Below are 19,985 nucleotides of genomic sequence, written 5' to 3' on the forward strand. Positions count from 1 at the left end.
GGAAACATTATAAGTGTAATGAGTGTTAGTACAATAAACTTAAAGTGCGTCTAATTTATCATGAAAGTAAAAATATCGATCACATTTTAAATTTAGATATTTCTGAATTAAGCTATCTTCTATTATATCACCAATATTTTTAATATAACAAACTATTTAACTAACGGTGACTTTCATAATTCAACAAATTTTATTTTCCAGTTTTTTTCTCTATACATTTAATTTTTGACTTTCAGTACATAAACAAACAACGCTACTGGATTATACTTTAATTGCTAAACAACATGACATAATAGCAATTGCAGAAACGTAGTGTTACCAAATCACATTGGTTTTTCTATATAATACGAGTAGTTGTTACTTTAATTGATTTTACCATTAATTATTCTATGAATATGTCACAAATTCATTTTATGAACGATCTTAATTTTGACTGTCTCCGGTGCATTTGTCTCTCTCTTTGTTAGTCAAGCTTAATTTCGCAAAATGTATTTATTTCGGTTAGCTATGAAATGTAAGATTAGGGTGTAATATGGGGTGAAATTGGTTTGTTTTTTTGTTTTTGAATTTCACGCAAAGTTACACGAGGGCTACCTGCGCTAGCCTTCCCTAATTTTGTAAAGTAAGACTAGATGGAAGGCAGCTAGTCATCACCACCCACTGCCAACTCTTGGGCTACTCTTTTACCAACGAATAGTGGGATTGACCGTGACATTATAACGAACCCACTGTTGAAAGAGCGAGCATGTTTGATGTGACGGAATTCGAATCCGCAACCCTAGGATTACGAGTCAAGTGCCCTAACCACCCTGTCATGTGAGGATGGTAGTACTTGCTCCATCACTTTCGACGGGCTAATAAGGCATCATTCTTTTGCGTAATAATAAATGTAGTTGTTGAATTTGCGTATTAATTAATTAATGGTCCCCAAATGTACAGTACTTTACACGAACCCTGCATTTTACTTGTAAATACGGAGGTGACAGAACTCTACGTTAAACAAAGCTGATTAACAATTAGAAGCTCTTCGCAGTACACACTAAGTACTATTGTAGTTAAACTATTAGGTGAACTGTTTTTGGAGTGTTGAGTTTCGTTGTCCACAACCAAAATGTCTATCTTTAAATTTGAAACCATGCACAAGAGTTATATATATATATATATACATAAAATATTCAAGCAAATCTGATCAGATTTAACGTGAGAAGACGCTGGAGTTAGAAACGATATCAAGATGTTGTCATTTATACAAATGGAACGAGTTTGAAAGACCTTTAAAAATAATAAGATTTAATACGATAGCCAATATAAAAGCTATATTTCAGTTGGAATGGTATTCTCGTGTTTATTTTAATTGGAAGGGATTTTGTTTTTCTTTCTTAATCAATACATAGTCTTCAGATAAAATAGTTATTGGGGAGACCTACATCGAAGCAATAACTGTCCCTACCTCTTGAGTTTTACTGTTATTTTAACGAAAATCAATAGCCCATTTAAGAGATGACGTGATGATAGAATGATGAAACACGCCGTTTAGGAAATGTTGGAATACATTAACAGTCACAAATCGGAGCTATACTTATGTTTGTTTGTTTGTTTTGTTTTTGAATTTCGCGCAAAGCTACTCAAGGGCTATCTCCTCTAGCCGTCCCTGATTTAGCAGTGTAAGCCTAGAGGAAAGGCAGTTAGTCATCATCACCCACCTCCAACTCTTGGGCTACTCTTTTACCAACGAATTGTGGGATTGACCGTCACATTATAACGCCCCCACCGCTAAAAGGGCAAGCATGTTTGGTGCGACAGGGATTCGAACCCGCAACCCTCGGATTAGGAGTCGAACGCTTTAACCCACGTGGCCATGCTGGGCCATCTATACCTATGTACTTTTGATATTAGTAGTCACAAATCAAAGCTATACTTGCGTACCTTTGATAATCATCAGTTTCTCTGTTGATACTGTTCTAAACGACGGAGCATCTGCTGATACTTCACACCTATACATTCCTCCAGTCGCCATCTGAACATCTTGAATATAAACCACTTCTTTATCAGAGCGGGTAAACTAGAATGCAAAACACTTGGTCTATATTAGTGTCCTGAAACTAATATCAAGAAATTGCAACATTAATTATTTAGTATTTTAAAAAGCAACAGTTAGTAGGTATGTCATATAAATTTGTATATTATACTATTATTCCGTGAATGTTACGAAGGATTTATTTTAATTAAATGAATAAATTAGCTAAATTACGGAGGAAGTAACCCTTTAATTTTGTGCAGAGTATTGTAACTTATGTTAAATAACTTTTAGTGTAAACAACACTGTTTTCTAGTTGTTGTTGCTTTTTGTTTTGTTTTTTTTAATTTTCAAAAATTCGCGCAAAGCTACAAGAGAGCTACCTACGCTTTGCTTTCCAAGTTTTGAAGTGACAGGCTAAAGAAAAGACAGTTACTCAACATTGCCTACTGTCAACGATTTGGCTATCCTAATCTAATTTGACGGTCATATTTCTATGAACATAAGGTCTCAAAGTGCAATGTACATTCTTTTTTATTTATTTAAATTTATTATCTTAGTGAAATACCTGACATTCTGGTTATCTCGATTGAAGTAAATGGTTTAATCAAGACGATTTCGCAAATAAAAATGAAAATGAAATTAGGAATCAAAACACTTATAATGAAAACATTAACTTGTATTATATTACACATTTAGGGACCTAATTTTTCGCTCTTTTATATGTTCGAATTTATAACTAAATGACCACATATGCGACTGAGAAACACTAATAACAACCAACAATTTCATTACTTTAACCCCGGTTTCTTTATTAAGTGAAACGAACATTGCCCAATGATTAGCATGCCAATTTCGAACTGAGAATCTATGGTTAATGTTCCGTTACCGGCCAAAAGTAGTAACCGTTATAGAATGATAGTCAAGTCCTGCTGGTTCGGTTCAACAGGAGTTTTATCATTTGAGAAGTAAATACACACCTAGTAGAGAGAGTGCTCGTTTAACTTTGCGCATAACATAATGGAATAAAAACCAAACTCTTTAGATAGACTTACATCAACGTTAATACCATCTAAGGGAAAGAACTGGCGTTGCGGGTTTTCCTTCGGTACAAAACGAAAAAATTCTAAGTCGTCCTTGTACCACTTGACTGAATAGAGGCTATCCTTTCCCAAGTCGTACCTACAACCAAGTCTGACTTCCTGTCTTGATCGAACACTCTTTGGAACATCCAAGTATAGAATTCGCAGACCATTCGACACTGTTTACATCCCAAAAATAGATAAATGTACATAAATGATGCATACTTGAAAAATATGTTAAAATGAAACTGTAGGATATTGTAAGTTATTAAAGTGATTCTCTGAGAAATCAACTAAAGACGAAATATTAGTTTACACAACTCACAACAAAACTCATACTGGATCAACAGAATGCATTTTCAGAAGATATGAGTTCTAATGAACCAAAGTGCTTGGATAATTTTATATGTCCTTTAACACATATTTTAATAATGTGTAATATTTCTACAGGTAATCTAAGTAGCGATCCACGAGATGTTCTTTCCTAAAGAAAGCTGCATGGTAGAATCGACAAGTAATAAATAAAACTATATATAAATAAAATTGCACCACACAAAAGTGTCAAATGTAAAACACGTGTAACTCCTCATTGATTAAGTTTGCAGACTTGCAACGCTAAAAATTAGAATTTGATACCCCATGTTGATACAGTAGACATAACGCAGATACCCACTGTGTAAGAAAAAAATTGCACCGTTGTTAATATTATCTATTTTTGAGTTTTTATCATATGTCATTAAAATGTTTTTCATCTAGTTTTAATCAAATATCATTAATATCTGTTTTATTACATAGTTCTAATCACATATCACTAAAACAAGTTTTATTATCTAGTTTTAAACAAATATTGCTAAAATGTGTTTTATTCCCTAACTGAGCTGGTATGTTATTCAATAAAAAAAATCCATAAAACTGAAGAACCTAAGTGCTGTACATGCATGGAAAACATATCAGTTTTATAAGTATCGTGACGAAAGAACTTAAAATAATACCAAAAATACTAATAACAATTTCATATTTCAATAACAAACATGTAACAGATCAAGACAAACCATTAAACGACCATGTTCCTATTTATTCAATTGCTTGTTTTGTTCATTTCAAAGCATAACTATATAGGTTATGCGAAGAATCAACGTTTTTAAAATATATAACTGAGCTCAAAGTTTACGCTGGAATGCTACGAACGTAAATCATTTTAATCAATTGGGTTGATAATCTCGTCTGGAAACTTAACCAGTCTTGTCGTTTTAGGGCATTATTTACAATACAATATCGTTCCTGTTTCTATTTCACATCTTATTGTGTAATGTCAGAATATCAAATGTGATTTTTGATAAAGGTGAAAGCTGTGTATATGTAAACATTGGTAACAAACTATGTTGGTGACGTCAATAAATAAAATCTCCGGGCATCTCTACAGATATACAAAATTATTTGAAAAAACAAACTTGTGACCTCCCAGCACGGCCAGGTAGTTGGAGTACTCAACTCGTACTCTGAGAGTCGCGGGTTCGAATACTCGTCACGTCAAATATGCTAGCCATTTTCAGCCGTAGGAGTGATATAATGTGACATTCAGTACCACTATTCGTTAGTAAAAGAGTAGCTCAAAAGTTGACGGTGGGTGGCGATGACAGGTTATCTTCCGCCTGGTCCAGGAGTCTCTAAACAACGGCTGGTGACTTCAATTTATCCGGAGCGCCAACAGCTTATTAAAGTAGTAATATAATTTGTTAATATTATAAAAATAAAACGTAATTGAGGAAAAGCCAATATAGGTGCGATACACTTTTCTATTTGCTGGAAAACGTCAACTCATTTATCAATCCTAGTCACAACGGCCGGTGACTTCAATTTATCCGGAGCGTCAACAGCTTATTAAAGTAGTAATATAATTTGTTAATATTATAAAAATAAAACGTAATTGAGGAAAAGCCAATATAGGTGCGATACACTTTTCTATTTGCTGGAAAACGTCAACTCACTGCACCTTTTACTTCAGTGTGTGTCAGTGTATGTTGCTGTTTACTTTATGTTCGATTTCATAGCTATTCATAGTTAGTATGTCAGGATAAGGAAAGAAGAGAAAAGTTGGTCCTGAATGTTGTGTTTTTAAACAATAGTGAAGTTTGGACTACTTCGTTATTGAATCACATAGCAAAACGTTGTGCTTAATAAGCAACGAGACTATAGCAGTGGTAAAAGTATACAATATTTGCAGACATTACCAAAACAAGTACTCAAACTATTCCTGGGAAAGCTGCGTTTAGACAAATTCAAAACCTTGAAACATAACTTATCGTCACAACAGTTTGTATTTAAGAGGAAGAAAGCAGAGAATGAAGCTGCAACAAGAGCAAGTTTCCGAGTAGCACACCTGTTAGTCAAGTGATGAAATTTATTTCCCGATGGTGAGCAAATTAAAGTATGTATGACTGAAGCATGAAGTATGACTGCCATCTGAGATTTAAATGGAAGTGATTGACCTGCAATTGAACGACACGTTGAAGGACAAATACACAGAAGGGAAACTGACATGAGTTCTATAAATGCCTTCCACGTGATCAATATATTCATTTAAAAAAACTTTACCTGTGGATTCATGTCAGTTTTTGACACTATCTATTTCCGTGAAAAGATATTTTCAAAGATGAAGTACATGACATTTAATTAGAGATCAAACTTATCTGATGAGTATTTTCAAATCACTTTTAATGATAGGGAGCACTAACTTTGAACCTCAATTAAGTGTAATTTTCATGCTTCTCACTAATGATAAAAAAGGTGATTGTGCATCTTAAATATTTTCAGTATGTGCTCTTATGAGAAATAAGTTAGTGATGTTGTATGCTGATCATGTAGGCATCCCTACTTAATTTTACCACAAAGCATAAAAAAGATCTACCTCTCCGTCCTTGTCCAAAAAGGTTTGGAGACTCTTGTTCTAGTCTCACACTGCTAAGTTCGGGACGGCGAGCGCAGATATCCCACTTGTAGTTTTGCGCGAAATTCCAAAAACAAACAAAACAACCTGTGATAAATTCTCAATCTTTTAAAACTCTCCAGAAGACTAGTTTAATTATGTCTTTGAATACTTTATCGATTTTTAAGATTTGAGAAAAAGATCCCTTTGTCTGGGAATTTTGTTCAGTTTCTCATGTTGTCAGTAAAATACAAATAACATCACAACATCGAAACAACTATTAGTTGTAATCTTTAAGAGGCCAGAGCTGGGTACTGAAGGGAAACTAAAAGGTTATTCTCCCAACTTGTATTCAAACTGCGTTATCATGTAGTCTGGTCTTCTTACGTATTTGTCCAGGCATGGCCAGGTGGGTTAAAGCACTCGACTCGTAATCCGAGGGTCGCGGGTTCTTATCCCCATCACATCAAACATGCTCGCTCTTTCAACCGTAGAGGCGTTATAATGTTAAGGGCAATCCCACTATTCGTTGGAAAAGGGTAGCTCAAGAGTTGGCAGTGAGTGATGATGACTAGGTGCCTTCACTCTAGTCTTACACTGCTAAATTAGAGACGGCTAGCACAGATAGCCCTTTAATAGCTTTGCGCGATATTAAAAAAAAACAAAACAAACGTACATACTTTTTGTTTACCATAGTTAGTAATGAGGCAATAAACAAATTATAATTGAATCAAGAATTAATAAAAGAGACAACGGTGAATAACACTTTCATTCTACAACTCGAAGCCTGAAAGTTACCTAAGAAGAATTTAAAGTAGCAAAATCTGTTCAAAATTTGATCTAAATTCACCATTTTCCTTTCACGAAGGTTTCTATTGGCCAATCTTCAAGTGCGACCAAGATATTAATGTAAAATAAAATAATTTGTGACAAAGTTTTACTGAGATATTTAAGTATCTAAACCAAAAACAGCCAAGCTGTTAAAAAGAAAAGAAAAAAGACAACCTACAAGTTTAATTTCACATATTTTAGTTGCATTTCCCCCTTCGGACTGTATATTTTTGTACAGCTGGACTTATTTTGGTTAAGATATTACCTCTTCAATAGGGCCTGCTGTGATGAAATGGTTAGGGCGCTCGACTCGAAATCTGAGGGTCGCTGGTTCAGATACCTATCACACCGTACAAGCTCGCTCTTTCAGCTGTGGGAGAGTAATAATGTCTCGGTCAATCCCACTATTGGATGGTGAAAGAGTAGCCCCGGTGTTTGTAGATGTTGACGATTAGTTGTCTTCCCTCTAGTCTAACACTGCTAAATTAGAAACGGCTAGCGTGTAGCTTTGCGCGAAATTCAAAACAAGCAAACAGACAAACAAAACATTTTAAATAGCAGAACGTATAAGTGATTTTAGGGATATAATAAGCCTTTCTGTGATCAACTAAGCCTAAAAATTATATACACGAACAAATGCGAGCTGAAAATGCATGGATTTATCACGTTAAATTGCGTCAGGGCTACATATCAGTTGAATGTCTATGACGCAGTTGTAAAATACAAAGAATGCTTTCAAAGCAACATAATACAATATTATACTCCTACTTATATATGATAATATCTCATGCTGAAGAACCGGTATAATCTCGGCTGTAAAACAAGACTAAACACATAGTCATTTGAGGTCCTATAAAAACTGGATAACATCCGATTTTTCGGATAAGATAAGGGAAATTTCTGTAACTTTCGAGCGATTCCATTTGTTATTTGTCCTGTGGATCTGAGCAAAAATATTGTTAAAAAATCTCTGTTTTCTCTATTGTATCGTTAAATGTTGTGTTTAGTTTGCGCGATATTTTATACAGACGTATGGCGGGTGTTAAATGTGTACCAAAATTCATAAGCATCGAAGTTCAGAATGTATGTTTTAGAATCTCGTACAATTAGGTACGTTGAAAAAGAAAGAGGCGAAGAAAATTATACGAAATTTGGCATTGTTTTTCTCAGTTCTGGCTGTAGGGATTTTCGTGAAATTTATAAAGTGTGGTAAGCAAACTATGAGCCAATAAAAGTGAAACAAATTTAAAAAATTAATTGAGATGGCACTAAGTTACAGATAGCTGAAAACTGCAATTCATTGGTTCCTGTAAATAACACTGTATGCTGCGTGTCAAGTTTATTTGTTTGGGCCGTAAGACACACTACCATGTTTTGGTCTTTGTTGTTTCTCACTTTCATGCAAGTATTTAAAAACATTGTTTAAAAAACACTTAAAAGTAGACCAAGTGTTAAACATTGCATAATTTGAGACAACACTGAGAAAGAAGTCACAAATGTTCAGTAACGTAACAAAACTAACAAAAGGCTACTTGTTCTCTGCTCACCACGAGTATCGAAACTCGGATTTTAGCGTTGTAAGTCCGTAGACATTTCGCTGTGCCACTCGGGAATTATTAATCAACTGTTCCAAAAATCACAATCCTCACGTAACAGTTTAGTGTTTATTTTTTGTTTTGAATTTCGTGCAAAGCTACACGAGGGCTACCTGCGCTAGCTGACCCTAATCTAGTAGCCAACTTTATCAACGAATAGTAAAATTGACCATAACAGTATAACTTCCCTACGGCTGAAATAGTGAGCAAGTTTGGTGTAAAATGGATTTAAACCCTTGGCCCTCAGATTACAGAAAGCTACATAATATCTATTTGTGTTCTGCCCACCACGGGTATCAAAATCCGGTTCCTAGCGATGCGAGTCCACAGACATACCGCTCTGTCACTAGGGAAAGAGGTCTTAGAATAGTGCCTTTAATTCAGTTTTTCTTTTTTAAATACATTATAAAAGCTTTGTTTTAACGGTTTCACAACTAACAAAAAATACCGAAGCACCTCTTCATGTGTCTTTAATGGTTATTCCCCACACATTCCTAAAGTTATAAAATATATACCGTATTTGATACTGTTTTATATTTCCTCACTTTTTATAGTTTTATTTTCTGTTCAGTTACAAATAAATACTCTTAATACACGTGTATTGGTACGGACATGCATAAGTAACCATTGTAAATTGTAAAATTTAAATACGTTGTTGGATTGTTGATTTAAACACTAACGTCTTCTTCATCGATAAGACGTGTTTATTTGAGAACGGTCACACCAGTGATCGAATCGTCGTATTTGTTTTATATTAAGGACAGTTCGGATTGTTCATTGGATGGTATTTTAAATATCTATTCAACAGGTCATCACAACTTTACAATAGTACACAATGTTTCCTTTTACAACAATATCTATGTAATGACTGAGTCACTATGGTAATGTCTGTAAATATCAATAAAGATTTTTAATTCCTTATTCTTCTTTCTTCTGCTTCTTTCTTATTATATGATACAAAAACCAAAACAACGGTGTCAACCAGTTTTACTGAGGTGACATAGTTTAATTGGAATATCTGCTTTTATAAGTATTATTAATAACTAGTAATAATTTTAAAAGATCGTAATTCGAGCGTAGACGAAGTTATCATTACCCCTTGAAGTTAGCTTTCTTATATACATTTGGTGTTTCTTTAAGAAACCTAACTACGTATATGGTGACACAAGAAGTACCAGCCAATAATAGATAAACAATAAATATTACATTTAGAACTTCAATGTATTTAGACCTTTGTTATAAATAACAATTTTCTATGCTTATTGAAACACTGCATAAAAAACAAATATAGAAAAATACTTTTTAAAAAGTGAGTAGATATAGGGATAGCTAATATCAATCCTTCATAAAACAATACAAACAATAGAGTAGGGATGTCATTTACATCATCTCTACATAATAGTACAAGCAGTAATTAACATATAGCAATATATATATATATAAATATTCAGTCACAAATGAGTTTAATTTATCATATTTTTATCTCTTAACATTGTACCACACTGCGTGCCTGTGTTATTTTGTAGGGATGATGCCAATTCCACCCTGCCCCCCCCCCAGTGGCTCAGCGGTATGTCTGTGGACTTACAACGCTAAAAACCGGGTTTCGATATCCGTGGTGGGCAGAGCACAGATAGCCCATTGTGTAGTTTTGTGATGACGAGAAACCCACTTGCAAACTTTTTGTCAACCTGAAGATGACCTAAGAAGGTCTTAACGTTGTTCTTTACTTTATTTTAATAAAAGTTTTAATACCCATACCATCCCTCCTGAGATACATCTTTAACCACCCTAATTTTATTTTGATATACTAGAGAGAAAGCAGACAGACACCAGCATTCTCCGCCAACTTTTGGGCTGGAATTATTACTCTTATAACGCATCCTTGGTTCAGTTTTTCTATTTCTTACACTTTAACTGGACGTGAACAATGTAAACAGGGTGTTTAATTTGTACAGGTCCACAAAAACTTTTCCGAAACCCTTGGGGCAGTTGTCTTTCGGAATTCGGAATTTTTCGGATTTTATAACAAATGTATCACCCCAGTGGGGTCCAGAGCAGCACCCCATACTCATTTTCACAGTGAAATTAAAGATAAAGTCACAAAATAAAAAGCAAGGAAAAATATCAGCGAACATCAGACACACGTGTGATCAATAGGAGCGCTGAGACACAACTGACGCGCCTGTCAGACTGCTGGGTGGCTGGCCCAAGACGCCACATCTCACTTGAATGATGTGGGTCAAGTGGTTGTAGAGTTGCATCAGCTGTTATACTGATGCTCCACAATGCACAAAAAAAAACTTCGGTTTTTGGAGCTTTTCGAATTTCGGAACTTCAGATACGGGATTGTGGACCTGTAATTAAGCAAAAAGCTATACAATGGGCTATCTCTGCTCTGCTCACCACGGGTATCGAAAGCCGGTTTCTATCATTTAAGTCTTCGGACATCCAGCTGTGCCACTGGGGGTAGGGGAATACTCTGAAGGCGCTCGTTATAGTTGAGATAGAAGTGGTAATAGACACGAATCATTAAACTAATATATACTTGAAATTAGTATTACTGACACGATAGCCCGGCATGGTCAGGTGGGTGGAGGCGTTCGACTCATAATTTGAGGGTCGCAGGTTCGAATCCCCGTCGTACCAAATATGCTTGCCCTTTCAGGTCGTTATAATGTGACGGTAAATCATACTATTCGTTGGTAAAAGAGTAGCCCAAGAGTTGGCGGCCAGGGACGGCTAGCACAGATAGCCCTCGAGTTGCTTTACGCGAAATTAAAAAAAAAAAAAATTACTGACACGTTAAAATAATGTGTTATCAGATACACATAAATGTATGATTCTGATTCTCTAATGTTAGACACTGAAGGTAATCACATTTTGTAATTATTTTTATTAGGACTTCTTAATTGCTTTTGATTCATTTTTCAAACATTTTGTGTTTAGAGACCAAGCATGTAATACTCAATACTTTTGTTTTGTTGTTTAGGTTTTTGACATGTAACTTCTGGTTTAAATTTTATTGGGCAAATTACAATCGGTATTTTTCATCATATACATGTGAACTTTGCACGTTACGTGAATTAATCTGCTTGTAGACTTCTGCACGAAGATGAGTCGTTTTATCTAAGCCTGTAAAGTCTACAAGCGGTAAGTCTATGGATTTACAACGCTAAACGTAGGGGTTCTGTTCCCATCGTTGGACACAGCAGATAATCTGATGTGGCTTTACTATAAGAAAACACAGACACATACACACAGATAATGAGCATACCTGTTAATAATATGTTACATAAGCTTGTACGACTACAATAGAGTCAATTAACTAGGTGTAACAAAGACAGTTATGTCGCTCGTAATTTACATTAGAAGCTTCTTTCTCATAAGTTTGGCGGGGCGTGAACTAAGAGTTAGCGTACTCAGACTGTAACTCCCAGAATTAATGACTTGCACCACGTTATCGCAAGAACACGATCCGTACTTTGGGAACGTAAAGAAAGCCAAAAGAAATTGCGGTCTCCACTTCATTAAGTTTAGGCTATCAGTTCAAAATTAAGAATTACTATGCGCATAGAGCTTATTGAATAGCTGTGTTCGAAAGTTTTAAAACTATGTTTGTATTTCTAAATCGGAAATATATATATACATGTGCTTTATATTTTTTAAATTCTTACGAGTTAAAAAAAAACAGTGCAAAGTCTTATTGGAAAGAAAATATCTATGGCATGCTTTACTACCTAACTACTGTATTTGTAATATAATTCATTCAGATATTTCTTGACATCCACGAACTTTGTGTCTGTTTACCACGCTGAAAATAAAAGATGTTTGTTTGTTTTTTTCAAGACACCTTGAGTTTACATGAGACACTTCGGATTGTCAATGTCAACAAAAAGTTGTTTTATCTTGAACTGATGAATATATTGGTTACATTACAGCTGGGACTTTCTGGTCAGTTTCTTAAGATATTCCCCAAACATGCAAAATAAAAATTCCTATTGATTATTATTCGTGCCATTTTTACAGCTGCGTCGTATCAATAAATTACAGGTTGCTGCTTTGGAGTTAGTACAAATAACCCTTGTTTTTTGTTTTTTTTTACAATTGAGTAAAGTTAGTACACTATACGTTGCTGTTTTACTGTCAGTAAAAAATAACTTGTGTAGCTTGTTTCATAATACCAGTTAAGTCAAATTAAATTTACGCTTCAACATCCATCTGAAATCGACTGAATTTAATGATCATGTGATTAGTCTGTAATGTGTTTGTAATTATGTTGAATAATTAGTTGATTTCACTTTCCTTAGTTCGGTTCGAGGCAGCTACTTTATTAAACTTTAAATATTGATGGACTTCGGTCTTCTAAAGTATTCAAAGTATTGAGCTAAGTAATGAGAGATATATCATTGTGGTTAATTCTGTTTATATACTTGACTACCGTTTCACCATATCAGATCGTTTTGCCTTCATTTACTAGATTATATGAAAACTGAAACGATTTCACCCTCATATACCACCTGTGTGTATTATAAGAGCTAGTCGCTCTTATAATACACACAAGTGAATGATTTAAGCACCCTCTATCAGCGGCGAGTCCACCAAAATGTCAACACACCCACTATGATAGATTGTTTATAAAAAGAGCTTCCATTAATTCTACCGTATTACACTGTGAACTCGGCCATTTAATTATGTTTGCTATCACTACAACGAGGAGGAGAAATGGATAAACCATAATGGCTCCTTATCACCTTTCATCTATTCAAATCATTAATAATTCCGGATGAAAATGACAGTTTTCTTAGTTTTTATTTTCAAAATTAGTTTTAGTATATCGAAATTTATCTTACTTTGTTTAACAAAAAGAAATCCTAGCTCTAATTTCTTGTAATGTGTGATTAAATATGATTTTATGTTTTGCTTTCTTTCTTTATTGTGATGACGCAGTAAAACCTGTATTGCAGGTGATTATTCGATAGAAGAACACAAGAGAATATGTATTAGAACACTAATCTCCTTATATACAATTTACTTACCTAGGGACTTCAGCTTCGTCAATTAATAGATAGACTATACGAATACTTTGGTTACTTTAAAATAACTAAAGATATGTTTTGAGAACATTAAGTTTGTTTGTTCGATGAATTTCGCGAAAACTCACTCGAGGGCTGTCTACATTTTTATATTTAAAGTGGTGAGACACTATTTTCCAGTGAAAAGTCGGTTTGTCTCTCATGTTATGAAGTCTTCGCGCGATCCGCAGATTGCGAGTCGAGTGACCTAACCATCAGAACAAAGAATGCTATAAGAAACTTAAGACAAATAACTACCACCTTGCGACTTTTAAAAATAGGTGTGAATAATGTACTTTTATATGACAAAGTCTCCTTAGCTAGAAATTTTCAATGATCAGCCATTAAGAAAGAAACATTAATTTTATATTTTTCTCTGGATTTGACAAAGGGAGAGGAGGTGGGATGAATTAGGGGAAAATTCTCTGTAATTTAAAGCAGACATAACAGAGATGTTATCATATATATAACATCGTTCACATACCGGAAATATTTACTCATTTGGCGGCTTATACTTGTAATTTCTTTTCATTTCGGGGTGACATACCCAATAGTTTTTAAACATATATTTTTTTTATTTGGCAGTTCTACATCTAACCCCCTAAGGTCAATTATAAGCTACACAGAAAACTACATATTCACTAACTTCATAGAACGTCTTTCCAGAATGTTTATATCAAATAGTATATCACATAACGTACTTCGCTGGTATCTTATGGTATCAAAGCATGACCATCGATTGATGGTAATAAAAAAATCGCAATGTTAAAAAATCTAATAATTCCAGTTTTTCATTATTATGTATAACGTACTCGCCAGGACAACCAATGATTTTATATTTCTACCCACTGATTCTTGTATTTGGATCGTGTAATGAATTATCAGAAATTTAAACGTTGCATTTAAAAATAAAGAAACCCGCAAATGGTTTATTTAATACAGATTTGCTGCATTTTGAAGTATATCATCATCAATGTAATACGATTCGTAGAAATTACAGGATTTGGTAGAACACAAATTTGAAAAGTTTGTTTTATCTTGAGTAAAGTTGATGTCTTCGATAGTGAATAAAACGGCAAATAAGTATGTCGGAAAGAACGATGTTCAAATTTATTTTTAACGTTCGATTAAGCTCCACAAGGAATTAAGATAATCTCGAAAATTCTCGATTTACTGAGTTTATTTTGTCTTGAATTTCGCGCAAAGCTACATCAGGGTTATCTACGTTAGCCTTCCCTTATTTAGCAGTATAAGACTAGAGGGAAGACAACTAGTCATCACCACCCACCTCCAACTCTTGGGCTACTACTTTACAAAAAATAGTGGGATTGACCATCACATTATAACGGCCCCAGCGGCTGAAAGGGGCGAACATGTTTGGCGTGACCGGCATTCGAAACCGTGATTATCAGATTACGAATCATGCACTCTAACCACTTGGCGATAAAACTAATTTGTATTTCTCTTCAAAATGCATCTGTTATTTACTTATTTCATTAGTTTCGAAGTGATTCTTTAATATGTTTGTTTGAAATTAAGCACAAAGCTACACAATGGTTTATCTGTATTCTACCCACCACGGGTATGAAAACTCGGTTTCTAGCGTTGTAAATCTATGCCACTGAGGGGCAATTTTTTAAATAACATGTCTTCAGTAAAGAAAAGTGAAATATTATCGTCAACAAAAGTGCTTAAATAGCACTCTGAAAGACACTGACATAACACTCTTGAGCCTTTTCACTGTATTCTAGGTCAGAAAGAAGAAAACACAGGAAATTTTGACATAATATTTTCGACTATACAAAGGGTTAAAGATGTTTGGTTGGGTTAAACATTTATATTTATTCATGTTTATGATCAAGTAGGTAATATATGTGTTAAAATACCAAAACAATATTTATTAGTTGATATTTATTTACCACTTTTTTTTTTTTTTAAACTGACCTATAAAGTTGGTAATAGTGGGCCTATTCCTCTTCTAATTTAAGCATTAGGCCTACTGCCCAAACGTATCATAAGCATTAGCTGAAACGTTACTTATTAATTTTATTTTGCTTTTGGCTATAACCTAAGGTCATAAACCGCTTGAATTAAACTATTTTGATTTCATATCACCGAAGTTATAAAAAATAAACTAACAAACCTTTCTAACAAATCAAGTGAATACTGAGCGTTCAACATGAACGCCATTGTTGGCCTAAGAACAGTCATGTTATACTTTTATTATTAAGTGACGATGTATACCAAAAAGAGCGTTCTTGACAGAGTAACAAAGGGAATCAAACTTTAATAGTTACTTATGAAAAATATTTATGACTATTCACTAACTTATACGAGTCATTTTGTAGCATATTTCGCTGTGGTACAGAAAAAGTATTGATTAAGTAGGAGAAAAATGGAAAAAGTTGAAAACGATTGTTCTTTATTATAATTGCAACAGGGTTGTTATTATATCTCAGAACGGCTGGTATGGGTATTAACACTTTTGCTAATAAAGCAGAGAACAATGTTTCGACATTCTTAGATCATCTTCACCTAAACAAATACATCACGAAATAATTTTCAATCCATCTTTTTAAAATATTGTTGTTGATTTCTATTATAAGTGTTTATCTCTGTCATAGTTCAAAAGATACATGTAGATCCTACAATCACTTGATTACTGTTTACTAGAATTTGTTTTAAAAAAAATTAGACTACTGTGTCTGAGTTGTATCTTAATAACAAAACAGGTCATTGTAAAGTACGAAGAAAGAATCCTTCTTTCAGTTCGAAGAAAGATTAAAATTAAGTTACAAGTTAAATTAGAACATTATTCATTTAAAAGCTACAAGAAAACTCTTTACCATTAGTATACATTTTGTGGGATATTAAATCTCCTGGATAATTTCCTGTCTATGTTCTACGTAGATAAAATAGAAAATCTTTGTTCTTTTAGATGCACTTCTTTCAGTACATTTATACAAAAGACACTACTGGTTCTTTTAATTGGTTAACAATACAGTAAGGTTATCTTGTATCTATTGCTCTGTAATTTAGGTATTAACTGCCAGTGGAGTGTGTCTAAAGTATCTATTGTCCTGTACTGTATGTATTTACTGTCAGTTGAATGAGTCTAAAGCATCCATTGTCCTTTGCTATCAGTTGTATTTTTATAAAGTATTTACTGCCACCTGTGTGTGTCTAATTTAGCTATTCTCCTGTGCTTTAGAACCTCACTATCAGTTGTATGTGTCTAATGTATGTATTCTCCTGTAGTTTAGGTCTTTACTGTCAGTTGGGTGTTCTAAAGTATCTGCAGTATTTTAATTACTAATGTATCATTTTAATTACAGCCATGATTTGAAATGCTAAAACTTCAATTGAATTAATAACCTATAACCTTCTTGTTTTTCTTACAGATTTAGCCGCTAGATGGCTCACTTAATTATTATTTGTACCGTAAGACGCTTTGGTTCTTTGTTTGGAATAAAGCACAAAGATACACAATGGAGTATCTGTGCTCTGCCCACCACGGGTATCGAAAACCAGTTTCTAACAGTGTGAGTCCGCTAATATACTGCTGTGTTAGTTGAGAGTGGACCGCTAGATAGCTTAATTAATTAATATTTTTTTTATTTCGTAACTACTATTACCTTACAGTAATTATCCGCTGCTAATGAAAGTATGCGATATTTTAAAATAATTTAATGTTGACTTTACAAGTTAAAAAATTAATTCCTAAAGAAGGTAATTAGAAAAACAGCAACAAAAACTTCACCGAGTTTAATTTTTATACGACCTCTTGTGGGTAAACGGTAACTTACAGCTCACAACGCTGAAATCCGGGTTTCCCTTAACAAACGGAGCACAGCTTGATCGCTATGTACCTTTGCACTAAAACCACAATGGCAATTAGATATATGTTTTTGCATATAAACGTTGGGCATTGATTAACAGTAGATAACAAAGTACAATTTATTGCAACATAATCTTTAAGAACATACAGTAATCGCATAGGTCATCATTACTTTGTTAACTAGTCTTTAAATTTTCTCTATGGTTTCCTGGTGTATTTTGAAAGTTAATGATGTTTTGAATAATCAAGAACACAGTTACAGTACCTTCAGTTTACAGGTATTTTGTTTAATTATACTACTCTATAAACTTTCTAAATTCTTACCTTCAGCAAAGAAAATAATGATCCACGTAATCCACATTCTTTGTTGGCTAGTGGTACACGACTAAACGGAAGAACTGCCTTAGCTTCCGGCTCTGATATCCTAACTGAGGGACATCTTTAATACCACAACTGATAGCTTCTCTGTATACTAACTGAAAGAAACGTTCGAGCAGAGCACACTGTTGATGGGTGGTAAAAGTGTAGCGAACAACGCCACCATTGGTCGGTAACGTCAATATTCAAGAAATTATCAAATGATTTGCGAGGAAAGTCAGTTAATAGAAGTTCATACTTAGCTCATAAAAGACGAGAAAGGACGCAATTTTCTTGATTTATAAGTTATTAAGGAAGTGATAGTTACTTTCCTGCTGATAGTGTAATACTGTTCAGTACGCAGACATGGAAAAGAGAACCATAAATACACAAATCATCATTAGACATGGAAAGAAGAACCACAAGCACACACAATAACTACATATACACACACGATTAAACATGGAAACAAGTACCACATACACACATATTATTAGACAGAGAAACATTAACCATACAAACACAAACTATATTAAACACGAAACAAGAGCCACACATACATCATTAGACATAGAAACAAGAACTACATACAAACATACATCATTAGGCATCGAAACAAGAACTACATATACATACACATATCATCAGACATGGAAACAAGAACCACACACATACACATATGTCAAGATATGGAAACAAAAACATACATACGTCATAAGACAATGAAACAAGAACGACATACATACATCAAGATGTGGAAACAGAAGTTGCACATGCATTGTTAGAAATGGAAATACGAACCACACACACCTCATTAAACATGGAAACAAGAACTATACATTCACACCTATATCATAAGACATAGAAACAAGAGCCGCACAAACACATTTATAGAAAAGAACACGATAACCACACATACAGATCATTGGACATGTAAACAAGAATCACACAAACACATTATTATATGTCGAAAGAATAACCATACATATACATCATTAGATATAAAAACAAGAGCCACACACACACATATTAGAATAAACATATATACACAACACTGGACATGGAAACAATAACCATATACACAGACATTTTTAGACATGCAAACATATTCGTTAAAAATAGCCGCAATACTGAAACTTAAACCATCAATTGTTCTTCCGTTTCTGTGAAAATAGTATAGAGAAAATGTAGGTGTGATATAAACATTTATAAAATAGTATTGAAAAAATATAGGTATGATATAAATATTTATATAATATTGAGAAGAAACAGGTATGTTATAAATGTTTATATAGCATTATTGACAAAAATAAGGTATGATATAAAGATGTATAAAATAATATTGAGAAAAAATAACTGTGATATAAATATTTATATAGTATTGAGATAAAGCAGGTATGATATAAAGATTTATAAAATAGTATTGAGAAAATATAGGTAAGATATAAATATTTATAAAACATTATTGAGAAAAAGCATTTATAAGTATTTATAGGACAGTAATGAGTAAATGACATATGTTATAAAGATTTACATAATATTATTGAGAAAAATCAGGAATGTTTAAAAATGTGCATAATAGTATTGAGAAAATGTAGATATAAAGATTTATAAGATAATGTTTAGTAAAAGTAGATATTTTATAAGGATATATAAAATATTATTGAGAAAAAGTAGGTACATTGTACATATTTATAAAACGAGCAAACAAGATGAACACTTATGAATTACTTAACAAATTATTTACCTGTGTAAGGATCAATTAATAACATGAACACTTATGAATGACTTTACAAAATATTTACCTGTAAAAGGATCATTCCAAAAAGCGAAACTTTACTGAATTACTTAACGTTAAAAAATCATATCCAACAAGATGAACTTTGCTTACGTGGTACTTACATGTGAAATAGCCTCATTACTACCTGTAAGATTATATAAAGTTTTTTAGAGAAATTACATTAAAATATCATTGCGAAGTTTCTAACTGTTTATTTAAAAAATGAATTCAGTTAATGCGAAATTAATATTTAGAGATATAATGATGTAGATTGCCATTCTTTGATTTCGTCAACCTGTACAAATTATTACCCTTAATTTTAGTAAATGCACCAAGAGTTGAGAATAGTCCTCTGGAGATAATTAAACTAATTATCTTTAAATTTGGATATTTCGTAACGATATTTCTTAAAGGAATAAGGCAATTACATTTCATAATGATTTCGTTGCATCTGAAACAAAATAGATGCTACCAAATAATCCAA

The 19,985-nt window shown here is 33.4% G+C and overlaps 1 protein-coding gene across 1 annotated transcript in view; it reads right to left on the minus strand.

The window, feature by feature from the left end:
* LOC143255426 (uncharacterized) overlaps positions 1-17,836 on the minus strand; it is a 19,571-nt gene extending 1,735 nt beyond the window's left edge. The window contains exons 1-3 of the mRNA XM_076511086.1: positions 17,689-17,836; positions 3,073-3,278; positions 1,927-2,062 (exon numbers count right to left, since the gene is read on the minus strand). Coding sequence (XP_076367201.1) covers positions 1,927-2,062; positions 3,073-3,278; positions 17,689-17,725 — 379 coding nt within the window. The 5' untranslated portion in view covers positions 17,726-17,836. The remainder of the gene's footprint in view (positions 1-1,926; positions 2,063-3,072; positions 3,279-17,688) is intronic.
* Between the last annotated feature and the right edge of the window lie 2,149 nt (positions 17,837-19,985).

Source organism: Tachypleus tridentatus, chromosome 7 (assembly GCF_004210375.1).
Source record: "Tachypleus tridentatus isolate NWPU-2018 chromosome 7, ASM421037v1, whole genome shotgun sequence".
Lineage (NCBI taxonomy): Eukaryota > Metazoa > Arthropoda > Merostomata > Xiphosura > Limulidae > Tachypleus > Tachypleus tridentatus.